Here is a 17641-nt window from a genome sequence, read left to right as displayed (position 1 = left end):
CAAAAACATTTCATGATGTTCGCTACATAAATTAAGCCCTGGCGTGCATTCACAACATGCAGACACACAGTCGGTTAACGTTTGAATCAACATGATGGCAAAGAAACACACTTCACTACATTTATAGACCTTTGAAAGGTTTTTCACATTCAAAATCTCTAAACACTGAACTTTTTTTTTTTTAAATCTCTGACACGATTAGTATTTACTCACACACCAAATGTGTTCTGGTGTTTAACATTAGCTGTCATATGTAGATGATCACAATTGACAAAAAGAAAAAAACAAAGCAGCTGTGACAAAAACAACCTCATCCTAGAATGTGCTCTTGTGCTTAGTGTACAGTTTGATATTTGAACAGATACTAAGATATAACAATTTGATTGTCCTTTAACTCCAACACTAAAAAAACGAACCTCGGTAAAACTGCATAATTATTTTAGTGACATCCATCAGCAAATTAAGTTTTTTTTTCCACCATCATCCCAAAAGCTTAACAGCATTTAATAAGCACAAACATCCAGCAGATGGTGCCACTGCTGAATATGTCATCACAGGACTGCAGCTCCTGTGCGAGAGGTTTGAGTCCAGGCCAGGATTTAGCTGCAGCCCTGCAGCATGTGCCTCTGCTGGAGAGGAGGAGGAGCTCGGCTAAATCACATTCCCAACGTGCTGGATGTGACTGTTCCACCACTGTGATCTATTACAGACGGAGCCACGGCAGCCTTTTCACTACATGACCTGACTTTAGTTCATCCACAGCTGCTAAAGCGATGAGAGGGAGTTTATCCACTGTTCTACAGACACATTACAGTGTACTCGCAGCACAAAACGACACAACTCTAGTGAAAATGACTGTTAGGGCTGTTGTGGTACTGATTTCCCTCTTCTTACGACATGAAGTTGAGAAACCCTCCATACTTCAGAGAGAGAGAGTGAGTCACAGAGTACAACGTGTTCCCTGAGACTCATCTGCTTTTCAATTGAAACAAAACATTAATTGTGTTGCGTTTTCTCACTTTAGATCATAAAGTTAAGAATCACTAAGTGTGTGTGCGCACGATACCAATGAACCGACCAGTCTGCTGAGCACAGTCATCGCGGTCAACAGTGGGCGGGGAAATACATGGAGGATCAGTGGTTAACTGTGGGGATCCACTGTGTGAGGGAACCGACACCATCTCCTCCCCGTTTGACTGCGATAGCAACATAGCGTCAACATGGTATTGCAGTAACCGCGACAGCCCTAACAACTACCACTCCTTCATCTGTGATAACAAACCCAAGGCGAGTTACTGAAACTGCTGCTCTGCCCACCGAGTGCTGCCCCACACATGACACGCCTCATGACTTTGACCCACATGCAGCCTCACATATCCCATCATTTAAGGATTAAAGGGCACTGTGGTAGTTTCTCCACATTGTTTTAGGGAATGTTCCTCGTCATTAAAAAAACAAACAAACAAACAAAAAAACAGCCGTGATGCTTGTTGTACTGTCACCGCACGACGGATCAGTGAGGCTTTGGCCGTTCTGTCGTCACAGTGGGCTCGTCGATGGCCTGGTCTGTGGCCAGTGGTTGTCCCCCCCATCGTGGGGCGTCTCTGTAGCCTGGTGGTCCTGCTGGCAGTGCTCAGGCGAGTTTCAGAGTGCTGATGGGGAAGGAGGGCATGGTCACCATTGTCACAGGGTTGAGCACCGTCTGACCCATCAGCTGTGGGTGGTGGGCCACCATTTGGGCGCTCACTGCTGTCTGCTTGCCAATGATGGTGGTGGTCGGTTGGCAGGGTGCGGCGCCATTCATCTGGGGGTGGGCGCGGTTGATTGTGTGGGTGATGTGACCGACCACAGCCGACTGTGTAACGGCTACCGGTTGGGGATAGAGGGCAGGAAGATGCTGACTCAGGTGTGCCACTGGGTGCACAGTGATGTGGCCGATGGGTGGGTGGCCCGGGGCCAGATGAACAGAGCTAGTGGTGGAGGGAGCCAAGTGAGCAATGTGTTTGTGTCCCCCTCCCTGGATGACATGGTTGACTGCTTGGATGACTGAGGGATGGGATACAGAGGCGTGGGCGATCACTGTGGGGTGCAGGCTGGCTGTGGTCACCACCTGTGTCTGGGTGGGGATCAAGGTCTGACTGGGGATCAAGGTCTGACTGGGAGCGCAGGATGCCGCGATCGTCAGCGGAGCTGCAGGCTTGGACACAGGCGGTGGAAAATTCACTGGCTGAAGCTGGTGCGGGTGGGTCTTGTGCTGGATGGAGATGTGCTGGGTAATGAAGGAGGTAGAGGTGATGGCCGGTGTCAGTGTTGGGGTTTGAGTGGGTGCTGCACTCTTGTGCAGCTCAGGTTTCATGGTTTGAGGCACGGTTGGTAAGGCAGTCTGTGCTCTTGGTGTACTCTCCACATCTAGGTCATCGTCCATAATGTCTTCACCTTCTGCAAAACAAGCAGATGAGAAACACAACTTTTTACACCTAAGGCTGGTTTGACATTGATGTGACAGTTTGCTGCAGTACACAGGATCACTTTGATATTGTCACTGTCTGTCCTGATCTTCTCTTATCATGAAGCATGAGCATAAAGAAACACATTCAGTTTATTCACGACAAATGACTGGAAGCAATTTTTTCCTCCCTGAAACTCTCTGCTGATATTGACGCGTTTCATCCCATGACTCTTTACTCTTTTAGGTTTATTTGCAGTATAGGAAGTTACTGCTGTTGCTGGAGTAACAATTCAGCACTGTATGGGAACTGTATGTACGTAGGTGTACTGGAACTAGGGCTGGGTGATAATACGATATGTATCGTATCGTGATAGACAAAGAAGTTCGATAATTCACTTAACTTCGTTAGGAAAAAAAAAACCTACGACTAACTGGTAAAAGACACGCGTGGCGTTATGTTTACGTGCTGCGACACCGTTTACCAGTTAGCTCCTTTAGCACCGTTAGTGTGCCTACAGTCGAACTGGAGGTCTGTTTATTAAACAAAAAGAGCAGCGCTACAAACAACCAGCGTACCTGTGTACTGTATATGTGTGCCTCTGTTTTTAAAGTTTAGCGTTACTTTAGAGACTCATTTTAACAATCGGGAGTCGTGTAAACATGAGGCGCTAAAGGAGCTAACTGGTAAACAGTGCCTGGACTCTGGTGCCGCTGCACATAAACATGACGTCACGTGTGTCTTTTTCTGGTCGGTCGTCATGGAAATGCGTTAATGTTCATTAACGTTGATGCATTTTCAGCCAACAGGAGCCTCCTCTCATTCTCTGAACAGCCCTGTGATATGTTCGTGTCTCCCGTCACTCTCTCAACTCCCTTGTGATTCATCAAAACCTCCCATTGCACAACAGGTTTAGTTGTGAGGCTGTAAAAGGAGCCCAGAGGAGGATCACTTGCGCTTAAAAAGGTCATTATGAGAATGGTGATCAATAGTCCCATAAAAAATCTTGCCTACTGTGCCTTTAATATTCATACAGGGGCGGGACTGCAGAATACCCTGCATGACTGTGAGTGTACCTGAGGCAGTAGAGGTTGAGGCCTGGTCCTCTTCAGGCTGCACCGTCTGTCGGAGCATGCGGTCGATCTCAATCACGTCCATCCACTGGCTCAGATCGTTCTTCAGCTCTGCTAATCGCTGCTGCGTCGCTATCTTCTCTCTGGCCAGTCGCTCCATGTCGTGCTCGTACTCCTTCTCTTTCCGCTTCAGCGTCTGAAAGAACAACAAAATCAAACGCTCAAGTCGCCGATTTGTGAAATCCCAAACAAAGCAAATCGATGCTGTGAGCAGCAGTCAGTAAATGTACTGAGGCTTATTTGGTTCAAGTGTGCAGTGTAACATGATAATCCAACATAACCACATACAATCCTGTCTTTGTGAAGCTGCGTATCACAAGAAATAATTCACATTACCATATAAGGACATCTGCATTTTACAAGGCAAAAATCAGCTCCACCTTTACCTGCTGCTACATGTGTGATGCTGATGCAATCATTCTTTAAAAACTACAATTCAGTGCTAAAATATATACTTATGGGGGGCAGTTTTAGTAAATATGCTGTCTGTGTTCACATCACTGTTTACAAACATTTTATAGCACCGAGGGTGTAATTCAATGAATTAGCAGCAAACGCTATAATCAGGAGTGATAAGTGTAGATGCTTCTTAAAGGTTCCTTTACTTTTGCTAAATTTGACATTTCTTAAATTCATACAGGAAACATTTGCATGTATGACTTAATGAATCTTGTATAACCAAATTTATCTCGGTAAACTCACATGTAAATACCAACCCTTTCATGTTCTGAACAGTAGAACATCTTTGTGATACAGACCATGTTATCGTACTAAGCTGATTGTATGCAACAGATCCATGACATTGCTCTTCGGCGGTCAGTGGGATTATTTGAATAATAACATGATTTACATGGGCTACACTATCATCAATCTCACATAAACAAGCACAGGCACGGACATAAAGCTTCAGTCGCCGACAAAGGCAAGAGTACGTTTTGCATTATAGAAATCATTAGTCACTGTGTTCACTTCTCAACAAAAAGGTACAGCGAAAAATGAAGGTTGCATAAACAAATTGTTGACTTGTTTGAGAAATGAGGAGTATGTTCAGTAAAGGTTGTGTACAGTTTGTGAGAGAAACAAAATAAAAGACTGACAAAAGGGGGGAGGAGATGGAAAATAAGATGTGCTTCTAGGCAGTGGCTTTCTGTGACCCAATTTCCTTAAAGCTGTCAGCTGACTGGGGGGGGGGGGAAGAAACAAACTGAGCTGCACTTCCCTGTGCACAGCAACAGGAGGAAGTATAATGAATTAAAATTCAGACAAATTTAAGCTTACGTCAAGAATAATGTACACGAGCAACAATACACACAGAAAATAATCACAATGCAAACACCTGTAGCGTTAATGTTAATGTACCATTTTGAAATGAAAGCCTTTATATAATTTATTACTCTTCACGTAACCAGTGCACTCTCTGACCAGAAGGATCAAGGAAATGACACTGTATAAAAAGGTGTGACTTGTAACCCGATGACTCAGGATCGTAAAAACCCTGTCAGCAGACTTCCTGCTAGGGTTCAGGCCACTGTGCATTTGTGTGTGAGAAAGTTGTCTGTATGGTTTTAGGCCAACAGCATGCTTTATTGTCAGTGTATGGGTTATGTCAGCAACTACAGCCAGCACAATATACATGTGCATAAATAGCCCAGCCGGGACAAAAGGCAGGCCTTCTTTGATTCTGCACCTGTTTCTAGACCTTATCCAGGATTAGAAACACTCGGGCCAAGCAGTCAGTGTTTGGGCTGCAACACAGACACAAATTCAAAAGGAGGTCCTGTTCACATAATTGAAAAAGAAAAGGCAGAAAATCCAAACTAAATCCACAACATCTCATCACTGGGATTATTTCATTTTCACTGAGTGGAGAAATGTTGAGTTGAAAAATCCCATTGCACGTTTTCTTGGGGAAACTGCTTCTGTACTGCCTCCAGATTAGTTTGGCTTTTCACTACTGCAATTCCTTGTTTATTTTTAACAACAAACACCAATGCACTATATTGACCTTAAATCAAAGTAGATAAAATACCCCTTTGTCAACTAGAACAGCTGGGAATAGCCGTTCTTCAGTCAGAACACGTAATCTGGATCTTTGGTCGCAAGGAACCATCTTTCGTTGCCATGGAAACAGCTACATACCTCTTTAGGTTTCCTCGGTAACCTTGAAGACCACGCAAAGCATGTGACAAAAAAAGTGCCTCGTATACTGAGCCGTAAAAAAAGGTTAGAGCATAGCTTAGGAGCAACTATTAAAATAATTATATTCATAAGTATAGGTTACATATGCAGTACCTGTCAGTACAGTATAACATGATCGTATAGAAGGTGTAAATGTGTGGAACACACAGGACCGACTGCCTTGCTTTCACCCTCATGTATTAGCGTGCAGACATACAGAGTGAGCGGCGCCACATCTTTTCATGCCACATTCTGTGACTCATGAAGAAAAAATGAAAGAGGGTAGAAAAGCGCCACAAACACCGAGACACACTTAACTCCGCTGTTCCAGTCAGTGCTGCTGACGGTGAATAAAACAAACAGCAAGCGTCTCCTTAGAAACTGCAAGGTCTGAGATTAACCAAGACCTGATAACAGTCTACAGCAGATGGATCCCACATGACTTCATCGCCGTGTTAATCATGTCATCAGGTTGGTAGGACACGTTGTGCCAAGTACCTTTAGTTTGTTTGCACATGGCTGCACCTCCTAAGCCACCAAACCTCCACCTTCCGCTGAGACGAGGCACCACCTCTTGTCTGCCTCGTCCTAAGCGTGAAAATCTAGACCAGCGCTTGGACAGGCTGCATTATGAGCGAGCATGTGCGCGTGCAAGGTAAACACTGATCAAGTGCTGTCACAAGCAATGCGAGTGCCAAGCACATGGCCCCACGGAGAGCGGGAGAGGGAGGGCGGATTGAAAGAGAGCAATACAGGCTGTACTCACTGACTCACTTTTGCAGCAGACAGCACAAGGCTGGGTTTTCTTAAAGGGCCAGGACCTGTACGAGAGCCACGTTACAGACACGCTATACAGCTTGGCTGAGTGATCAGGCTTTCTGCAAACAGGTCTTGTGACAGTGTGGTAACCATAAACCCTCGTCTTACTGTGCCTTCCAGGTGGAACAGAATATTTCACGTGGTGTCACATGCCAACAATCAAAAGCTTGTCAGTGGGGGGGAAAAATGACTGCTTTTGCAAGATCATGCTTTAAATAAGTGACCTCATTTCCTCATCTCAGTTTACAAACTAACTGGTCAACAGTCCAGAACATGCTGGAATATTGTGCTGATTCTTTAAAGCGATATAATCTAATCTGTTATCAATTTTCCCTCAAGATGGCGCAAAATGCTTCCGACTGGCAATCTGAGGATGAAAAGCAGAGGAGGGAGTTGTGTTAGCTGAGGGAGAAAGGAGGCACGAGCAGAGTAAACTGAACCTTGTGTTTACAGCTCATTGTTCCCTCCCCGCTGCTGGCAGCTAAGCCTGGTGGTATAGAAAGTCCTCTGTGTTGCAGCACATGGGCGGAGACCCAGCAATGAGGGTGACGTCACGCGGCTCGGGCTAGCCATGTGCTTGCTGCTCATGTGGCCTTAAAAGCTCAAAGAGGCGAGGAGGAGGGGGAGGGAGGAGCGTGAAGAGGAGGAGCGTCAATGCTACCAGACGCGTGTTATAGCCTCGACTTTTGCTGTGCCACTACAGACACACTCTTCAGGGACAAATGCAGTCTAAAAAGCAGTCTGCACCATGAGAAACTGATATATCTATAACGAGATACGAACATAGAGGTCACTGCTACAACTACACTCATTTCAAGTAACACTTGAGATAATGGACAAGATAAATTAAGTGAAATGTGATGTTGAGCCACTGATATGCACCTCCTCTCAGACCAGGAGGATTTCCATTTTCACATTTGCAAGCTGCGTCTCTGGTACCAGCTCAGAGGAGAGAAATGGCAGAAGAACAGGGAGAGATGGTAGCGTGCAGGATATACATATTTTACTCCACACTATCAAAACAACACAGGAACAGCCTGGCCCATGTAAGGGCTGAGTCATACTTTCCACATCTGCGTGTGTACAGAGATCCGTTAGCATCCCTGTGACATAAATTTCGCCATCTGCCCATTTCCACATTGGGCCTGACGGACCAAACCTACGCGGATGAATCTGCGCAAACCTCCAGTTTGATTACGCACCAACTGCGCATGCTCCCTGTCACAGAATACACCTACAGTCCAGTAGGTGACATGCATTTGTTTTGGTCAAAAGAGACAACAGACGACGGTAACCATAGAGATTATATGGGGAAGTCCAATGTCACCCACACGTACAAGTCAGCACTCAAAAAATACAAGGAAACACAAATGTGGGGCGATTTTGTGGTGAGAAATTACGTCAAATAAATGGAATATGAGATTAGAATACGAGTGCACATCCATGGAGTAATTTTGGTGAGGAGCCTCTTTATTTGCAGAAGGTAATAAGAGCTGAGATTTTCCTTTAGTCTATTTGATTCAAATATATCCCTTGTACTGCTTAGCCGGTAATAGGAAATAAAAGAGAGGCAGGTGAGTCTGCCAGTTCTTCACAACACCCTCAACCCTGTGTTGCTTAGAGAGGTGAAAGAGGGGAGGAGATTGGTTGAGGAGCTGTGCACCCACGCTGTCCTAGTTTCCTTCAATATCTACACACACACACACACACACACACACACACAGAGAAATAACCAGACTGTTGTGGCTCAGAGCAACAAACCAGCAGCAAACTGTCCACACACGGCAAAAAGTAAATCACCACAATTATATCATAGGGATATACTAACTGCTTCTAGTCTTCTCTTGTAACCTTTCATGTCACATAACTAATCAGTAGAGGTGGGAATCTGTACGTATTTCACAATTCGATGGGACTACAATTCAGAGGGCTATGATTCTCACTCACTGTCTACCACCTGGATGGCTTGCCAGTCCATCACAGGGCCACATATACAGACCAACAACCATCCACTCGCCTAATCCTCAAATCTGCATGTTTTTGGACTGTTGGAAGAAACCAGAGAAAACCCAAGCACACAGGGAGGGAGAACAGGCGTTGTATATATATAAAAAAACCTGAACGTGGTGCACTGTTTCACAGGGGACCCTTTTCACTGCTGGACCACACGTGCTTTGTGCTCAGTTGAAGTAGTAACTGTGGTAGTAATTGGAGGAATGATGAATTCACTCCACCACCTAAGCAGAAAACACGTGTGAGAGAAACAAGAATGCATAGAGTTACGTTTAAAAGACACACACACACTCTCAGCTGTGCTTCTTGAGTAATCTGTCGATTATACTCTCCATCGGAGTATTCATTTTGTCAATAAAAGTTAAGGTTTTAATGATCTCTTTGTCAAATGGAGCAAAGAAACCAGAAAATACTCACACATAAGATGAAAACTGTTCGTTGGTGACTCTAGTCCCTAAACCATGTTGTACCATTTGTCAGGATTGTTGTTTAAGTGTTAAAAGAGGTTGTGTTTTGAGTCTTATGTGAGGACTCATCTTTGAACGGTTCACTGGTGTCAAGAATTTTTACATCAATAATGTGTCAATGTGACAGAAGTAGGCCTTTCAGGTGCAAGCCCTTATTCTCCGTCTGTTTAGAATGACCTTGTTTTGATTCCCCGTCTTTGCGATAACCTGCCTGTGCCACATAGAAGACTGTAAACCATTGTCTGAATAATGTCAGCTGTGGCTTTAAAGAACTCTGTTTATTTCATCAACATCATGAACATCAAGGCTTCCCAAACAAACTTCGACTTAAGTAAGCATTTTATAATCTCTTGTCTCGCCAAGTGACCTTCGCCATACCTGGCTTTCAACAAGAAACCATACTGAGTGGCAGAAAACATAAGTAGATACACAAACAGCACCTTTAAAAGAGACAGTTCGGGTTTTTTGGAAGTAGTGTTTTATGGGGTACTACACGATCAGTGTGTTTTATACAGTTGACTCTGCTCTGTACGTCAAGTCAACCACTCAACAAAATATCTGTATATTAACCACCAACTTCACTGCACCAGACTCCATTGGACAAAACAGTGAATTTAGCACGCAGGGCACAGGAGTTAAAACACTTGATACTTCGGTTTTTTGAGGATTTGTGTTACTTTGGTAAAACTACATGAATGCTTGTAAAGACCCAAACTTAGCAGTACACCAACAACTCATGTGTCCTGGGAGCAAAAATAGCAGATTTTATTTTGCAGACATAAAGCCTCATGGACAAAAGCCTCAGACTAACCTCTCCTCCATGTAGAAATGTTAAAGCCATTCGTATCAGGATGAGATATTGTTCAGCTCTACCTGAAACCTGACTTAATTTTTAAACCTCTAAGTTTACACATGTAAACAAAGCAGCTTACCTGAATGTATCTCAGTGCACTCCTCAGCACACTCAGATTGGACGTCTTCTTCTCATCGATGTTGGGGATGTTCTTTTTCAGCGTATCGAAGCATTCCTTCAAATGAGCTCGTCTGAGACGAAACACAGAACATGGGACATTAGAAATGATAAGAGCAACACTTTGCTGCATTTTAATATCAAACGCGCACAAAGATAAACTTAATTTAAATTAGAGCAAACAGACGCATAAATGGACATACTAATAACCTCAGATCACTCTCTTAAAGGAGGCCCTATGATAGACAGGTTAGACTCACCTGTTCTTCTCAAGCTTGTTATGCACTTCTCTTGTGCCTGCCCTGTAACAGCACAGATGACAGCATGGTAAGAATTTGGTCCCCAAAAGGGCGACATGACACAAATAATCAAAACCGGAGTTCCACATAAAAGGAAAATGATCTAATCTGAATGTTATTTTACATGCATGTGTATATATTATACTTAAACTGTCAACTGTAAAATGAAAGTATATGTTCACTACCAAGAAATTATACAATTCTTAATTTTATACTTTTAGCAGTGCATTATCACTAGTAAGAGCTGAGCTACTCAATGCTAAATTTAGCTTGTGCTTTTTTTCTTTATTTGGATCCTCATTAGCTTCCACAAAGTGGTGGCTAGTCTTCCTGGGGTCCTGCTTTGTGACATGCTAAAGGCTATTTTAAATCACAGAGTGAACAGTTTAACAGGTATCCGCTTACCCTCCCGGCCTTTTCTTGTTGTCGAGCTGGCGGCTGTCATCAGGAGGACTTCCCCGGTAGAGAGAGCCATTCTGTAGAGGAGTCTGCTGGAGGACAGGGCTCAGTTGTGAGAGTAAGGTGTGTTGCTGTGGGGGTGACACAATGGAGCCAGCATAGCGCTGGGCCAGCTGCTGGTGTGTCTGCTGCTGCTGCTGCTGCTGCTGCAGCAGCTGCAGTTCGGTGCTATTAGATGGTGCGATGAGCTGATGATGGTGGTGGTGGTTCTGGAGCGGCTGCTTGTGGCCAGTGGTCAGCACAGATGTTTGGTGCTCAGGCTTGGGCTGTGAAGAGCTCAGCAGTACAGGTGCACTTTCCTCCTTGGGGGAGAGAGGTTCCCTCTTTGGGGAGGCCAGTGGAGGAGCAGCGGGAGGAGAGGGTGTTGAAACAGGCAGAGTGGGAGAGCCTGTGGAGTTGTTGGTGACCATGGGGATGGGGATGACTGTGATAGCCATGGCTGGAGCAGATAGAGTGGATGCTACAGGGGCCGGTTGGCACTGCTCTGCTTTAAAAACATTGTTGATGTGGGCCGTTGAGTTGAATATTGCAGCGTGCCGCTGCACTGTCCACTGCTCCAGATGAAATGTTTCCTTAAGTTCATCCTCTGTGGAAGGACAAAAAGGACCAGTTAAACAAAAAATATGTAATATGCATTTACAGCAGAGACAGTAAAGTGGATGGTGCCTTTGAAAGGCGACCAAACGAAAATATTATAATCAAATACAGTATGCACAATTTACACCTTAAAGCTGCAGTGCAAAACAAAGCGGTCATTTCTTTTGCCGTCATTATCATTCTGTTAAGTCTTCATATACAGAAATGTTATTAAGCAGGTTCTGTCGAGCAATTCTTCTACCAGACCTCACCGAGGGAGAAGTTGTGTGTATACAATGAAAGTACAGAGACAGGCAAGGGCCAAGAAGCCTATCCTGTCAAACTGCTGAATGAGCAGGTTTTAAGAGCAGTAGAATTTCCTTCTGAAACAGTTTTTGAGACTTCTAAAGGTTTTCACTCGGACTTCAACCTGTTTGCAACCGTCTCACTTTACTACCTAAATGTTGTCTAGTCATGTATGTACTATGTACCTTTGCACGACGGCAACAGAATTTATTTTATTTTTTTAAATTTAAAAAAAGTATTCGACAACAACACTGCAAGGTTCGCGTCAGCGGTAAAATAAGGACAAAGGTCTCGCAGCACGAGCAGTGGAAGCACATACGATCAGGAAATCATTTGTGCCTGCCTGTTCAAGTCTCAATCTGTGGAGATGATGTGCTTCTGTTTTACAGGCTTTGCGACTGCCTTCAGGGTATGTGCATTTTTCTATTTGGAAAATATTTTATAGCTCAGCAGCACTTCTTCTATTCAAAGAAGGTTGTTGCTCTAAAGGAGATGGACCTGCTGTAATATGATCAAAGTCACAGGCCGTTAATACTGGAGAGAAAAGTAAAAACACATTAGAGAAGCTGATAGTAACTCAAAATGCCTCCTGAATCTCTACTCCTTAGCTTTCCCGTTTTGGTGATGAACAACTGGACACAAAGGGACTGTCTAACCGATGTGTATATTGTAGTATTCAACAATAGAAGCAGAGTCAGAAAGCTGCTTTCATGAACATGCACTGAACTCAGGAGATTGTTCAAAGAAGCTGCATGTGTGAATGCAAAAGTTGCTCCAGGGATTCCCGTCAGCTCCCTCGTCTAATCCCCAAGTTAATGTTCGAGTTCCTGCATACTCAAGTTGATGCAACCGACTCACCTGGGTCCTCCAGAGATTCTCCTGCTGCTGTAAACACATCTCACTCTGACAACTGCGTTTGTTATATGTGAACGACAAAATCAAGAGAATGTTTTGACCCAAATCTCAGAACATTACCCAGAATGTGTGTCTGAAAATGGCTAAAGAGACTTAGTATTAACCATGGCCATGCTCCATGTACCAGCTGTCAATCACACTGGTGTCCACTCATACGTGCCAGACGACCCATTTTCCTCTAAATGGAAACACATTTACAAAACTGAGACCACATGCTATTCAAGATGACTTGAAACTAGTGATGAGACCATTTTTACTGACCTTATTTCTTTTTTCTTTTAAACAACCAGTGGAGTCACCCCCTTGTGGCTTTTAGAATACATACTTCCCGATTAGCTCCAGCCGACAAACCAGAAAATGATGTCTACTTTCAATTTATGGTCTACTGAACAATACTTTATAATGTATGAATGCAGGACAAAGGGGCTGACTTGTTACTATGACAGCTGTGATGTTGCACTTTAGGAAAAACATGTAGCTTTCACAAGCATCATTCTGAACAAAAAGACCAAGGTCACCACAGCAATACACAAAATGAAAATTTGACTGTAAAATGTCATAAAGAACCCAGGACGGTCATTTACTGTACCACATTCGGGTCTTACAAACAAACCACCAAAACTTTTAATTATGATGATGAGTCTCCTTCTGCTAACAACCATCTATTAACCATCTAACAACCATATCCAGCTGCCCTTGATTCTGCCCATCTTAGTGCCTCACTAAAACAAAGGCAAACATGTGAGGAGAGTGAACCTAATAACTGCAAACTGAGCAACTGAGCAACTGCTTTTATATTTAAATCTGGTTTAATATCACTGCCTGCAAAATATGAGTCATTTTGCCATGTAATACCTCAATATTTCCCAAACCTTTTACAATGGGACCCACTTTTAAAGGATAACAAATCAATGACCTAGTTCACAACAATAATAATACTGACAAGAACAAAAAAGGAGCATAGTGTGTTTCTGACTATTTTATTGCCATTTATGCAACACCTGATATTTAAATATCTCTCTGGGAATTACAGTTTTAGGGGACGGTAATAAAACCAATCTTTTCAGTAATGGCAGTGGGGATGAAACAATTACTTGATTATTAATCAGTTACTAAATTATTGTGAACTATTTTGACAGTCGATTAATCAATTCCTTATTAAAACAAGTTTTCTGATTTGTAAAAATGTTTGGGGAAAAAAACTGATGAACATTTAAAAAAAAATTATGGACCAAACTTTTACTCGATTAATCAAGAAACTAATTAACAGATTAAGACGGACATATTCCCAGATATAATAAGCTCTTTCTTGCGCCAAAGCGTAGGGTTGACCAATCTGAGGAAAAGATCACAGTGTGATTTTACTGACAGATATGAGATATGATCAAAATATAAAATTTAAAGATGTCAACCTTTTCCAACATGCATGTATCTACAACTTTTATAATAATCAAATTGACATTTCAATTCAAAAATGAATCATCGTTTAGCCCCATCAGAGAGAACATTCTTGTACGTGACTTCTTACTGCTTACATGTGCATGGTTTACACTGTCAAGCCGTTTCTTCAAAGTAAAAAAAAAAACACTCAGAGGAACAAGATGTTCCCGTCAGTGTGCTATCCGGCTTTAATAAACGATTTCATGTTTTGCTTAGGGAGGCTGATCATGTATAGTTTTCTAACTCTGGCACACATTAAGCTGAGGAGTTTCTTTTGGAAAACCTGAGAAAATCTTACAAAAACATCAAGAGTTTCTATAGACATTATATAACTGCAGCAGCAACAGCAGCACATAGAGGAACACTGGCCTACTTTACTCCACACAGTGACCTGCTGCTCAGTAGCAGGGGGAAGCAAGGTGGAGGGAGGGGGTGGGGCTCTACTCTCTCAATGCAGCATGGCGGCAAGAGCTGTGAGGAAAAAACAGGAGCTCTCACTCTGACACTGTTCTGAATGCCACAAATGTCTCAGAAACTGCTGGTTCATTGAATTTTGTAACATGTCACACAAACCTCACAACACAGACATTTAGATAAGTTACTATTAGCAGTATCCCTAAAACTATGGAGGATGATGATAAATCTAAAAATGTATAAATAAGTACAGAAATTAATTAATAATTGTATCTAACTAACTGCTAATAGGACACATGCGATGGGTGATGTGATAATATTCACTCCCAGTCGCATCACCTGGGTCTGTCGATCGGACTTTGAGAAATTTGATTTAATGAAATATATGTCGCACTTACATGTTAACATTTAAGTGCGACATGTTCCTTTTTCTAACATTCAGACTAACACAATGTTTCTAGTTTCTCCTGACATCAAGTAAACATCCTGTTTTAGTCAAGTTTGCTCAGTGGGGACAGGTTGTGTGGATGAGCTTCTTGTTTATTGTGAGCAATTTAAAATTATTATTACAACAATTAGCAATACAGAAGAGAAATGTCCATGTAATTATAGGTACAACATTGACAGTCATCTACAAGAGAAAACACTGAAAATATGAAGAATGACAACAAAACCAAAAGACAAACAAACAAACAAGTTCACTACTTGTTCTCTAAAATCTGGAGGATGACCCTCTTTAAAGTAGCAAGTCATCTGCTTCATCAACAATCTTTGAGAGGGATTGCCCAGTATGCACGTGGTGAAAGGGGCGGAGCCTCCCCCCAACCACCCACCCAGATTAACACGTAAGGGGCGTGGCTGGAGGACACACGTCATCCATAGACACTCGAAGCGCTTCACTCGCGCCTGGAAGGCTACATAGTTTGTTTGTTTATCTACTCATTGTATTACCGGACTTACTTATTTACCTAAACGGTGACACACGTGAGCAGCAGTGTGTCAGACACAAACACGGCAGCTAAACGTGCTAAATGAAGTAGCAGCAAAGAGAAGGAAGTCACTTGATCCCCAGCGGACGATGTCAGGTCATTATGTAAAAGAAGCGCCACCGCCCTTTACCCCTCACCCCCGTCGTGTTAATGCTTCTTTATTTTTGTTTGTTTGTTTGTTTATTTTAATCGTGCAGACTGTGACGTAGACACAGAGACGAAGGTTCAGGATGTGACAAGTTCGCAGCGACGCTGCTGCTGCTGCATGTAAACGAGGCTGAGAACGAGCAGCAGGTTTCACTGCAGTAACTCCTGCCACTGCAACAACAACAGCAACACATTTATAACTCCGACTACAACTAAAGCAAAACAAAAGAGCAAGATGTCCAAACTCTGCCTACGTGTCTGCACTGCACGGCATTTGAACAAACGTGAAAGTAAAACTAAAGCAAAGCTAAGGCTGATTTCCTTTCAGTAGCGTTTCGTGTCGTTGTTATTTACAAGCAACAACCTGCTGATGTTTGTTCAGACAGAGATTAGATCACAATATAACGCTGTTTTGACTCTACGTCACGTCGTTTTTTTCATATATATATTTCTTTGACTCAAATTAAACGTTTCGCCGATACGTTTTTTTTCCCCACGATTTGTACACTCGACACACATCGCAGCGACCGCAAGAGGAAATGACACAAAACAGTATTTAAATGTAATAAAATATCAACTTACCACGTGCTTTCTGTTGTTGCTGGGCTTGCAATTCCAAAAACTTGGCTGCTTCCAGGAGCGTTTCGATGCTCATTTCTGTCCCCGTGAGAGAGAAAAAAAACCACACACGGTGTATTTAGTTTTCTTTATCCGAGTTTTATTTCAGCCACAGCCGAAAGGCGACAGAGTGAACGTGATAAACACCCGGGCAGCACAGGGAGAGGTCCCCAGACTGAAGCTGTAACCGGACACCCCCGCCAAACAAACTCCACCACGTACTTACGTAGGCCAGTTACAAACAAGATGGCGCCCAAAGTAGTAAGGAACAAATAAGGTTTGTGAAGCACGCACCGTTTGTAACCGCCCACACACACACACACACGAGCACCACGAGACAAAACACGGAGCGGGAGCAGCACGGTATGCATGGACGGGATTCACTCACGAGGTCACGTGACGTCCCACAACAAGGCTACGTTCACATGACCAGACTGAAGTGACTCAGCCGATTTTCCCCTCAATTGTTAGCACGCACACAGTGGTCACACAGTGGTGCGAGGACCTACTGGAATCCCTGGAAAACAAATCATCCCAAAAGAATCACATTTTTGAGTTCATAAACACTGATGACAATGGACAAAAATAGGTAAAAAAAAAAAAAATTGGCGCAAAATAGCTCAGTAGCGCCCCCAAATGTGAAACCTGGTAGCACAAAACCAAAACCTAGTTGCAAATTTCACAAAACTTGGTGGAAAGATGTCACAGTCCAATATGAACAAACAAAACAGTCCATCAGGGCTATGGCCTCAACTCCACAGGAAGTCGACCATTTTGAATTTTTGGCATCCATCTTGGCGATTTGCGTGTTTAACCCTTTAAGGCGGGCATGTCAAACTCATTTTCGCTGAGGGCCACATCAGCATAATGGTTACCCTCAAAGGGCCAGATGTAACTACTCCGTAACATATTGCTAAATAACTTTCTGTATTTATTACTTATTCAAATTCCCTCGTTGCATGATGAATATAAAATGATACACTGCTCGTGGTACTAATGATAAACTGTAGTGTACTTTATAAACACAGAGCATTAACGTGTATATTTGTTAGAAATGCTTCAATACAAGTGTTTGGTCATTTCAAACTTGTTGCCAAGTAACTGATCTAAGCAAAAAAACCAGAAGACATCTTCATTGTCTCGACATTTACAAGTAACTATGGCCGCAGTAAATAAACATCCGATATTGTACTCGTCAGTGTGAAGGAGGACAATAGCTCTTGCACAGATGATATGCACTGTATTGTTCTGCTGAAAAGAGTGTAAATTATACTATAGATGCGAGGAATAATGTTATGTCGAATCAGCGTGAGAGGGCTCATGATGTACAGTCTGCTGACCTGCATCATGCCCATGACTTTTTTTAAACTTTGAACTACATGTGCCAAACATTACAAAAACACAGTTGGGACAGAGGTCGAAAGTAAATAAAGAGGTTAAATACAAAATGA

General features: G+C 43.0%; 1 protein-coding gene across 1 annotated transcript; it reads right to left on the bottom strand.

Moving 5' to 3' along the window:
* Window positions 1-1206: 1206 nt before the first annotated feature.
* Window positions 1207-16227, bottom strand: mnta (MAX network transcriptional repressor a; the record flags this gene model as incomplete). The annotated part of the gene is made up of 6 exons (XM_083887305.1): window positions 1207-2439; window positions 3524-3716; window positions 9990-10101; window positions 10288-10329; window positions 10732-11371; window positions 16155-16227. The coding sequence occupies 6 exons, from the start codon at window positions 16225-16227 to the stop codon at window positions 1634-1636; spliced, it is 1866 nt and encodes a 621-aa protein (XP_083743431.1). The 3' UTR covers window positions 1207-1633.
* Between the last annotated feature and the right edge of the window lie 1414 nt (window positions 16228-17641).

The sequence above is a fragment of the Microchirus variegatus genome (assembly GCF_963457635.1).
Source record: "Microchirus variegatus genome assembly, chromosome: 3".
Classification (NCBI taxonomy): Eukaryota; Metazoa; Chordata; class Actinopteri; order Pleuronectiformes; family Soleidae; genus Microchirus; species Microchirus variegatus.
Note: the sequence above shows the minus strand (reverse complement) of the source record. Positions and strands in the feature narration are given on the sequence as shown.